The following is an 11,242-nucleotide window of genomic DNA, read 5'->3' as shown; positions in this document are numbered from 1 at the left end:
ATTTGTTTTTATTCATGAGAATCAAAGATAATATTAAAAGTTTATAATAATTCATGCATCTTATTTGACAATTGAACTAGATCAATCAAAACTACTCTAATTAGAATCATCATTATCATTCTAAAGATGATTTTCTTTTTCTATATCCGTTAAAATCCCTTTGATCTCTTATATATGATTGAAATCGTGGATAATAGCACAAGACTATCCACCAAAAAAAATAGCACAAGACTTCGTGATACCTAGCTTTGCGGTTGAAGCATGGTTCAATTACTTTACCCCTTTTCATATCATCAAATGTTCTTAAACCTTGCCTTTGGCTTTAAGCATGTTTTTCCATCTTCTATATACAATATAGTTTTCTGTCTCTTTTAGTCAGAAGATGCGGAACTGAACTGCTTTTTCCCCCCATGTTGAAAACTTGAGATTGTTCCATCTTAGATGGCATCCTTTTCAATCACTGGTCCCATAAAATGCAAAACATTTGCCTCATTTTCCCCACTGTCCTTTTCTGCTACCTATAATTCTTGTAATATTACCATTTCTAATAATCTAACAAGAAAAGTTCGTGCACATAGCAATTCTCTATCTTCATTTTCATACCAATCCTCGTGTCATAGGAGCTTGTATTCTGAGAAGCTGCAGAGAGGCCAATCCCTGATTGCCTTTGATGGCAATAACTCAGAATCAGAAGCGGAAGATGATCATGCCCTGGACTCAGTAATGAAACTGTACTCTGCCTTCAAGAACAAAAACACACACGAATTATCTGCAGATGAGCGCCGACGTGTGAGCAATTTCCTCTCATTCTTCGAAACCTTCCAAGGAAGAACGGTATCTTTTCCTCCCTGCTTAGGTAGGCTTAGTTTCCGTTTTTGAGGGTAAAATTCATTGTTTGGATAAGCATATTCAAGCAACTTTAAGGAATTATATAAGTTATGTTTTCCTCATAGAAATCATAATAAATGCTAATAATATATTATCTAACTCATTATTTTAAACACGTGTTATTATCTTGGTTAAAAATGATAAAATTAGTGAATCTTATATCATACTTAATGTTTCTCTCTATTATTGATTTTGTAATTTATAATTAAATGATAATATATTTTTTGTTATGAAAGCATCCATTTTTTATCCAAAGCCACTCCTATAGCTTGTCATCAAAACAAGACCAAAGTAAATTAAGGGAGAGAAGGCCGTAACTCTAGATGTGAAATATCTTCTAATTCATATTTGTCTTGTTTCTTTTTCTTTTTTTTGGTGAAGATTCATATTTGTCTTGTGGTGCACCACTTTTGCATTGCAGCAAGTGTTGGAATTCTTTTCTTATCTGACAAGTATATTAGGAAACAACATTCAAATTATATTTAAACCGACTCCCCATGAAGGCGTAAATGTTGGTCTCCAGTGGAAATTCGGTAAGCAGCCTCCATGATCATAGCAAGGAAATCAAAATTATGGTTAATTTCTATGAATTACTTGTGTAATAAGAAGCTGTCCTTACAATTTCTACGTTGCAGAATGGAACAAGATACACCTTCCCCTTTGGAAGGGTTTCGGCTTACACATAAGCCACACTTACCACGGAAGAGCAGTAATAAGGTTTGTTTAATCTTGGATCATAAACTCAGCGAAAGATTGAGAAAAGATATCAATATTTGAATTTACTAATTAAGATTTCTCATAGTTCATAGCATCATTTATGTCTAATTCAGGAATATTGAGACGTTTATGGAACCACTGCTCCACTTGAAACCCTTTGGACTGGTAAGCAACATCAAGTTTTTAAACTAGAATATTGGTGTTAATCGCCTTACTACCCTTTTCGTGTCTCATGCAGAAAATGAAAATAGGCTTGGGAGAATTCATGGAGAAGATAGCCTCATTTATGGTGTCAGAATTCGGGAATAAGGCTAAAAGAGTTTTATACCTTGTTCTGGCCGTGTCGTCCCTAACTGCTTTCTTATTCTTCATGAAACTAGCTTCCTAGAAACCTGTCTTTTGAATCATGCCAAGGCCAATTTATTAATTTTAGTGACAAAAAGTAACAGTTTGGCTTTAACAAGGTAGCCTTCAAGACAAGATTTGGATCTCTTATATTCCTTCTTTGATGTTACAGGAACAGAAAGACACTAACAATTACCTATTAATTATATCTCTTTTTTATTTAATGATAGTCATTTACCAATTTGTTTTTTTAGACAACATTTACATATTTGTAGTGTTAATAATTCTAATAAATGATAGAGAATGTATTAGAATAAGTGTATTTTGTTAGCAATCCTCCTCCACTTAGTGGTATATTATTCACTATAGATGGTAATACAGACTATTTGGTTCAACGCATGCTAACCCAAAATGGGGTGTCAATTGTAATGGCCGAATAAAAAAGTATAATTTTAATTTATGTTTCTAAAATGAGAATCAAGCATAATAAAAACCAAATTTTGGGTTTTTTTTTCTTCTAATATTTTTAAGCTAAGTCTACATAGAGTCTTGATGGAGTCAAACTAAAACGGTCCAAGTTTAAGATGAGTTTAAAATTTAAATTCTAAACCTTATAATTTATCAAACTAGTTTAGCTTTACCCTTACAATTTATAACAAGTTTAGCTCAACCTCGTTGACTAACCCATTTTGACATTTAGATTCATTATTTTGACATTTTCTATGTAAAGAAGTTTTTTTTTTATTACTGTCATTGTTAGCTTTGTTGCTAATTATTTTTTTTATTATAAATATGATTAATCATTTTTTATGGAACCTCTTATTTTTTTAATTTTTTTATTTACAAGAATAAAATCTAAAATCTTATTTAAGGTGAATAAATTTAATTTTAATATCACTCAAATTAATAATAAATTATTATTATTATATGTAAAACAAGTTTTGTGCATAGTAATTTTTATTCAATTCTATTTTTTATTCTCTGGCTCTGCAAATTGCAGCCTCTACATTATTATACAATGTATACTTTTGTGCATGTTAAAGATGAAGAGAAGATTTCCTCGAATCATGGTCTTCGTGGAAGCAAGTGCAACAAGAGAGTGACATTCACGATCTTCCCACCTCTCTCACTCTCTCTCATACCATATTTTCTCGTTGAAAGTTCCTCTCTTTCGGATCACCACATGACCGTTTCCTTCTCTGTTATTTTCCCGAATAAAAAATAAAGAAAAAAAACACCCTTTCTCTCTCTCTCTCTCCTTTGCGTTCTTGGCGTCTTTTCTTGATGCGAGAGTTATCTCTCATTTTTCTATTCCATGTAGTTTTTACCTTTGTGGGATTCTTTGACCCACTTCTTTCTTTCTTTCCTCCAAGTCTCTTTTTCTCTTTTGTTTTCTGAGCCCAAGGTAGTCTTTTTATTTTGCCATTCTCGTTGCGTGGAAGATTCTACCAAGTGGGTGTGTGTGTGTGGGTGTTTGTCTTTTTCTCTGCGTTGATGGGTTGTTGATGTCTCTGGGCATTGCGAAAGACATGGGTTTTGATGACAAATTGAAAGACAATGAGGGTGCAGGGGATGATGATGCCTCTCGGGTGCACGCGGGAAAAGCTGGTACTGATCATGAAGAAAGTGAAGATGAAGGAGGAGGAGGAGGAGGAGGAGGAGGGACCCTCAGCAGATACAGGAGTGAGAGTTCCATTGCTGCTACCGAGGATGAAGATGATGATGATGAGGAGAGGAAGATTGAATTAGGCCCTCAGTACACTTTAAAGGAACAACTCGAGAAGGATAAGGTTGCGTTTGGTTTTGGTTTCTCTTGTTTTTCTTTGTTTTCTCTTCGGAAAGATATATGAATTTTTCAACCACTCTCTCATTTGTGTGTGTGTGTGTGTGTGTATAGGATGATGAGAGCTTGAGGAGGTGGAAGGAGCAGCTTCTTGGAAGTGTTGACATAAATTCTGTTGGAGGTAATTCCGTGTAGAATTGGCTTCCATTTATTCATTTATCCTATTATATGATGAATTATTTCAGCATTTTGAATCATGGTCTTAAAACCGAAGAAATATCATTCTTCCCAGATTGAATTAACTATTTTGGTCATGGATTTGAGAAAAGAAAAATAAATAAATAAATAAAAATTATACCACCTTTTGGAGACTTGAATATCTCATTTCTTCATTTCAGTTTTTTAACATTGATACTGTTACCATTTTAACATGTTATCATTATTTGGTAATTGCAAATGTATTCATATCCAAGGTTCTTTTAATGGTTTATACATATTAGTGATATAATTTGAACTGGGAATATTCAAAACATGGTTTCATTTACTGAGATTCAACAAACAATTGAATCGGTATATGGTTCCATTGTAACTTGCCCTCATGAAATCTTTTCCGGTGAAACTTTTCGTCACCTAACTTCTTGTTTGTAATGTGAATAATTCAGAAACTCTGGAGCCAAATGTGAAGATCCTTAGCCTTGCAATTAAGTCTGCTGATAGACCTGACATTGTTCTTGCAATACCAGAGGGAGGAAATCCCAAGGGTTTATGGTTTACTTTGAAAGAGGGTAGTCGTTATAGGCTAATGTTCACTTTCCAGGTTGAGAATAACATAGTTTCAGGTCTCAAATACACCAACACTGTGTGGAAAACTGGTATCAAAGGTACGTGCAATATGACTCTCTCAATCATCAGATTTTGTCCATAAGTTTATCTCATTGTTAAGCCTTGTTTGTTACGTTACAGTTGACAGCAGTAAAGAAATGATTGGAACCTTCAGCCCTCAAGCAGAACCTTACACACATGAGATGCCTGAAGAGACAACACCATCTGGGATGTTTGCTAGAGGACAATATTCAGCAAGAAGTAAGGTAATGTATCACGATGTGCTTCCTTAACACTGAAGAGATTATTTCTCGCTGCATACTGTTTGACAATGACCCAAGACAAAGGCAAAAAAAAAAAAAAGAAAAAGAAACTAGTAACTTTTGTGCATTTAGTATTTACTATCCCATTGCATTTTTCAAGCAACTTTATCAATGAATCAACTACTTTCTTTCACTAGAGAGTTACTGCGTTAATGTATATGGGTTACAAAAAAAGGAGTTCATTCTAAACTAGACTCTTACTGCTTCCTTATTGATATTATGACATTATTTTGGACATCTAGTGAAGCTGAATTAATGCCTAGTTTGGATCTATCAGCCCACCAATAAGTGTTCTAATAAATTTGATGCCGGACTTCATGTGCATACCTTCAACCACTTATTTAAAGTTTAAATTTACGAGACACTCATTTAATTCTTGTAGAAACTTCTGTTGTAATGAAAGTCTTTGCATATGGATTAATGTAACCTAATTGACTTCTGATTTTGTTTCTCGTTTTTTCAGTTTGTTGATGATGACAACAAGTGCTACTTAGAGATTAACTACACTTTTGATATTCGAAAGGAATGGCAGTAGGAGTCAACGGACTTGTCCTTAAGTGACATGTTCAATCCTAAATCATTGTTATTTTGTGCTGAAATCTCCTTCAGTGTTTAGCTGCTTCCTTTTCATTGTTTAATTATTTCTAATCCTGTCTGAGGCCGGTAATTTGAACAATGATGAGAGGATTTGAAGATGAAATTGTGGTATTCATTTGATAGATAGATAGTTTTGTCAATAAAATTGAGTTTTGCCTTTTGGTGCACAACTATGCTCCTTGTTTCTTCTCAGGGTAGCAATGTAAGTAATAAATATGGTTTTGAATTCTGATTTGTTATCTATTCTGCGAACTTGTGGGAATTGTTAACTTTGGGTGAGCACGGCCACGCATGAACAATTTAAAAAATATATTTTTATGGTATGATTCTTTAATAATTTTTTTTATGGCAGAAGCTATTCTATCTTTTATGCGGAAATAGTTAAACCCTTTTCAAATTAACTTTAGTTTTCAAACATTTTTTATTAAAAAATGATTTTTTTGCTTTGTTTGGGGAAAAAATAAAAGTCCAAGGAAAGCAATATTTTCGGCCCCTTTTCTTTTGTCCAATTATTTTTTTGACTTGCTTCCATTGGTAGTGTATCTGTCTCCTCCTTTTGAGTTCATCACTTCATTGTTGATATCTAGTTCACAGTTTGAACATTCAACATTTCAACCCAAACGGCCAAGTCCAAAAGGAAAAAAAAAAGTGTGGTAAAACCCCGTACTAATTCGGTCTTAGGTTCAAACGTTTTAGTATATATTTTTTGTTTTTTTGTCAAACACGTGGATGTACTGAACAGACCTGGCAGTCAATTAATCAAAGTCAAACACGTTCTTAATTTCATGATATTGCAATAAAAATACAAAAGTCATGCAAAATGTTAAAATTAACAACAAACATAAGCTAAATGTTGAATTCTCAAGTGAGCAAATAAAAGAAATTATTGATTGGATTCTTCAAATAGGTGATGAGGGGATCAAATTGAGTCCCTTACAGCAAAATTCTTTTGGTTTGGAGTGGGAATGTGCAAGAAAGAAAGATCCATTGGTTCAATTGGGAAAAAATGGCTAAAGTAAAAAAAACAAGGAGGCATGGGGTTTAGAATGGTGACTGCTTTCAATAAATAAGGCTATGTTAGCAAAGTAATGGTGGAGGTTGTTAACACACAACAAATAACAATTCTCTTATGGCTAGAGTTCTAAAAGCAAAATATTTTCCACATACCAATGCCTTAGAATCATGGAGAGGATCTTCTCCTAGCTACACATGGTCCAACATTTACTTAGCAAAGGAAATCATGGATGAAGGGACTATTTGGAAGGTGGGAAATGGGATGAACATATTAAGGTTTGGTCGGACAGATGGATCCCAAATTGATTTGACAATAGAATCTCCACACAGCCTCAAATAAGTGATGATGGAAACTTGATGGTGTTTGAGTTGATAGATCCACAAACCATATCTTGGAAGGAAGACATGATTAGAACTATGTTTCCAAATCAGGAAATCGAAAATATTCTTGCCATAGAAAATGGGGTGTGTTTAGTGAAAATGGACTATCATTTGGAACTTTGAAACTGTCTCTAGTGCAACAAAAAGATACTTATAGCAAGATATTTGAAAGTCAAATTTGCTCCAAAGTGCCAAAACTTAGTGTGGAAAGGGTCTACCAGAATATTGTGCCTGTTAGGATGAATCTCCATAGGAAAATGCAAGATGTTGATCCAGAATGTCCTTGTTATGGAGACCATCGAACATGTTTTTCTCTTTGTTTTGCAAAGATGTTGTTCCTATTTGGTTTGGTAGTCAATTGAGTGGAAGGGTACTTAGCCCATTAGCCATATATAATGTGTATTTTGTGGATAGCCGATTGTTTGATTAAAGAGATGTGTTTTTTATGCCGCAATTTTTAGGCCTTATGTGGTCCCATCGTCTGATGGAGTGGGCTGAAATGCATTGGTAGGTATTCTCATGTACCTTTTCCATAGAGTTGAAAAGACATAGAGATGATGAAGAAAATCTTACAAGAATATTCATTTTCCGTGTGATGCACGAGATCAAATTTTCCATCTTGTTTAATTCCTCATTTTTATTAATTTATTTTGGAGCTAAAACCCAACTGGGTCAACGTAGTGCCAGATTAACAAATTAGTACAAGCAAACAGGATATGCTTACTTACTTTTGCATATGCTCCAGCTCCACCACCGCGCACTTGCCTCCTTGACCATTTGAACTACGTTAACGTCATCGTTAGCCTGTTCAAATTCACCACTAAAGTAAAAGCAGTGTCATAAATCGTAAATTCAAAACCCACCATAGCAAGTTAAGAAAGAAAAAAAGTGAAAGAGTTAGGACTTGACATTTTTTGTATTTTAGTTTTAATTTAATACAATCTCAAGTCATTTACTAATAGATAAAGAATTATTAACTAATAAATAAAGAATTAAAGACCTCGCAGTTAACAAACCTAAAACCATACTCTTGGGTTTTTTGTCCTTGAGTTTGCCGATAAAAATACTCTATATAATGGCATTGCACACTGCTTCCAACCGCAGGGGTACACTAATACTGATACAGTAAAAAAAATTGTGGAGAAAGAATGGAGATGGAGGGGGAGATTAAGAATCTCATCATGGTATGGACCATAGCTCCAGCTACAATGTGTTACTGCCACAGAATTGGGAAGCTAATCCCAGAAGGCACATCAAGACTCATAGCCCTATTCCCAGCCATAGTGATCCTCCTTCTCCTCCCTCTAAGACTCATCTCCATTCACCTTGGAGGCCCTTCTTCTTTCTTCCTTGGTTGGCTTTCAACCTTCAAACTCATCCTCTTTGCCTTTGGAAAGGGCCCCTTATCCTCCAACCCTTCCCTCTCTTTATCTCACTTCGTCCCCGTGGCATGTTTCCCCATCAAATTCCAAAATGACCCAAAAGACCAAATCCCCAAAAAGAAACACAAATCTCCCCTCAATTACGCTTCAACCTCAATGGTTATCATATTAGCCGCTCTGATTCCTATATACGGGAAAAAAGAGTATTTTCACCCAAAGTTTGTACTTTTCTTGTATGGCCTCCACATGTACATTGGATTGGAGTTCATTTTCGCCATGATCTCCGCATTAACTACAAAGCTTATCGGGGTTCAGCTGGAGCCGCAGTTCAACGAGCCATACCTATGCACATCCCTACAAGACTTCTGGGGAAAAAGGTGGAACATCATGGTCAACCGCGTCCTGCACCCCACCGTATACGAACCCGTGATGAATCTCTCTGCCCGTGCCCTGGGGAGAAAGTGGGCCCCACTCCCTGCCATTCTCGCTTCTTTTGCCGTTTCCGGATTGATGCATGAACTGGTTTTTTACTACATCAAGCGGGAAAAACGCACGTGGGAGGCATGGGAGCCCTCGTGGGACGCCACGTGTTTCTTTCTCATCCACGGGGTGTGTGTGGCCGTCGAGGTCGGAATCAAGAAGAGTCTTCTCATCAGAGGGAAACAGTGGCAGGTGCCGAGGCTGCTGTCGTGGCTGCTAACGTTGGTGTTTGTGGTCTACACAGCGATGGGGTTGTTTCTGCCCGCGCTAGCGCGATGTCGCGTTTATGACAAGGCAACCACAGAGTTTACCGCTTTGACCCAGTTTCTGAAACATCTTTACGCTCTTCCGAGTCTTGTTCGTTAGTGATTAGTTTGCAAATCTCACACCACTAATGATCCAAAATTCTTCATCAAGTTTTTTCCTATACTGCAGAGGATTTTTTCTCCGCGCTCCATCTAATTTAGTATATGTTTGATTCCCTTGGTTTTTTACTTTGCATTCCATCTAACGCAAAGGAGATACCTTGTAAAATAAAAATTGAGTTATGTTGATATTGTCTGATTTTAAACAAATTAATGTTGTCGGTCATTCTAAAAGAAAGCAAGCAAAAATATATAAGTCATTCTAAAACAGTGTGAGGGCTGTACTCCAGAACTGATAGAACCCAACTAGCAAGGATATTATTAGCTACCGAATTATCTTCCCACGGGACATGGGACACCTTCAACGTTAACGTTACGCCAGCTACAGTAAAGCCGCGTTGTAGTTTCAACTTTCAAAACCCACCACAGCAAGTTACAAAAACCGAAAATTAAAGACCCTGCGGTTAAACAAATCTAATTCGAAGCTGGACCTGAATTTTTTTTACCAATAATAGTATGCATGCAGGATGCACTGGTTGTCTAGACTGTACTGTGCAGTAGTATATATATATATAGATTTTTTTTTTCTAAACTTACAATAGGGATGAAAATATGTAATTTAGATCTTTAAAAAAAATCCATATGTTTGGAATAGACTTAAAATGGAATAGATGTATCTAGGGATTAATCGCTTCAAAAAGAATTCTCCCTAGATACATAATACACATGATATTCTATTTTATTTTATTTCAAAATTGAATCAATTTTATAAGTTGAAAAAACACCTAAAATTAGGGATTTCTCAATAGGTAATGTTGCTCCAATACCTAACCAAAGGGCAACTACAGTACCAATCAAAAAGATGTGGTTGAAATGGGTTTTGGAATTTATTAACATTCTCCAAAAAGGGTACTGCTAACAATCCTATAGGTACTGAAACCATTAAAAGAACGCCCAATAACTTATTGGGCACTGTATGAAGTATTTGAAATATGGGAAAGAAATACCATTCGGGTAATATTTCCAAAGGAGTTGCAAATGGATCCGCGGGTTCCCCAATCATGGATGGTTCTAGAACCGCTAAGCCTACGTTACAGGCAATAGTACCTAGAATTACTACTGGAAAAATATATAAAAGATCATTGGGCCATACAAGTTCTCCATAATAATTATGACCCATTCCCTTAGCCAATTTAACTCTTACTACAGGATCATTTAAGTCAGGTTTGTTTGTTATTGGGATATATAGGTGAATTCTTATGGATCCATCCTCTGAAAGAACTGGATATGATAATTTTTCATCATCCGGCTCGAGCACTAATCAAAGATTTCGAATGTATCTATATAAAAAATGTACGTGTTATTCACACATATATGAGAATTCTATGTAAGAAAATAAACTAGATTCTCTTTTTTCGAAGTTACAAACAATTATTTATTGAAAAAAAAAAAAGTTCTTATTAAGTAAACTTTGATAAACGCTCAATACCCGAGGAGGCTTTTAAAATTGATAATGCTTTCTGGGTGGTCTCAAACTTTGCAATTGTTATTCTGTCCAACAAAATCTTGGAACTTTTTACGTACAAAGAATTTATTTGTTACTAAGATAATCCAACCCGCGTTTTTCTTTAGATCTACTTTTTTCACTCCGATAGTATCAGAAATCGAATCAATGCATAGGAAATGAATGCGTTGTCATACTATTAAGTTTACTGAAATAAATATGATATAATTCAGACTATATTACATTACTTATTTTACTGGATCTTACAAAACCTGTTCATGTAGAATATAATCGAGTTTGATCACAGAAAATGATTCTTTTCAAGTAAAACCATCCTACCCTCACTGTAAGAGCCTTACTTGGTGGTTGAAAAAAAAAACACATTTAATTATAAATTCAAATGTGACAGATAAGATAAAGTCAGATATCTATGTGAGGTTCAAGTCACACACTCTCATAATCCATTTTTTCTTCTGAAAGTTCCCTTCAATTATTTGTGTGTGTATGAAAAAAAAATTCAATTTTTGTTAAGTTGAACGAAATATATATATATATAAGTATTTTAAACTTATATATAAACAAAAATATTTTTTTTTGCATAAATTAAGAAAGTTAGTTAAAATAATTTAATTTTATTATTC

At 34.9% G+C, this 11,242-nt stretch overlaps 3 protein-coding genes across 4 annotated transcripts; all 3 read left to right on the top strand.

The window, feature by feature from the left end:
- Window positions 1-219: 219 nt before the first annotated feature.
- LOC100808156 (uncharacterized) lies at window positions 220-2,169 on the top strand. Of its 2 annotated transcripts, none has more exons than XR_418329.4 (5): window positions 220-856; window positions 1,310-1,421; window positions 1,524-1,605; window positions 1,719-1,770; window positions 1,844-2,169. XR_418329.4 is itself a non-coding variant. In XM_003547230.5 (5 exons), exons 1-5 carry the CDS (start codon window positions 442-444, stop codon window positions 1,991-1,993), a joined length of 789 nt encoding a protein of 262 aa, XP_003547278.1. In that variant the 5' UTR covers window positions 220-441; the 3' UTR covers window positions 1,994-2,169. The 2 variants fall into 2 exon arrangements, 1 of the variants encoding a protein (XP_003547278.1); XM_003547230.5 differs by having other exon boundaries at window positions 220-834.
- Window positions 2,170-2,769: 600 nt separating this feature from the next.
- On the top strand, window positions 2,770-5,718 carry LOC100813326 (rho GDP-dissociation inhibitor 1). Its single transcript, XM_003546133.5, has 5 exons — window positions 2,770-3,740; window positions 3,848-3,914; window positions 4,396-4,614; window positions 4,697-4,821; window positions 5,342-5,718. Exons 1-5 carry the CDS (start codon window positions 3,456-3,458, stop codon window positions 5,411-5,413), a joined length of 768 nt encoding a protein of 255 aa, XP_003546181.1. The 5' UTR covers window positions 2,770-3,455; the 3' UTR covers window positions 5,414-5,718.
- Window positions 5,719-7,869: 2,151 nt separating this feature from the next.
- On the top strand, window positions 7,870-9,296 carry LOC100815465 (acyl-CoA--sterol O-acyltransferase 1-like). Its single transcript, NM_001317542.2, has one exon. The coding sequence runs from the start codon at window positions 8,019-8,021 to the stop codon at window positions 9,096-9,098; it is 1,080 nt and encodes a 359-aa protein (NP_001304471.2). The 5' UTR covers window positions 7,870-8,018; the 3' UTR covers window positions 9,099-9,296.
- Window positions 9,297-11,242: the final 1,946 nt, after the last annotated feature.

Source organism: Glycine max, chromosome 15 (assembly GCF_000004515.6).
Source record: "Glycine max cultivar Williams 82 chromosome 15, Glycine_max_v4.0, whole genome shotgun sequence".
NCBI lineage: Eukaryota > Viridiplantae > Streptophyta > Magnoliopsida > Fabales > Fabaceae > Glycine > Glycine max.
The sequence above is the reverse complement of the archived record's forward strand: the minus strand, read 5'-3'. Positions and strand labels throughout refer to the sequence as shown.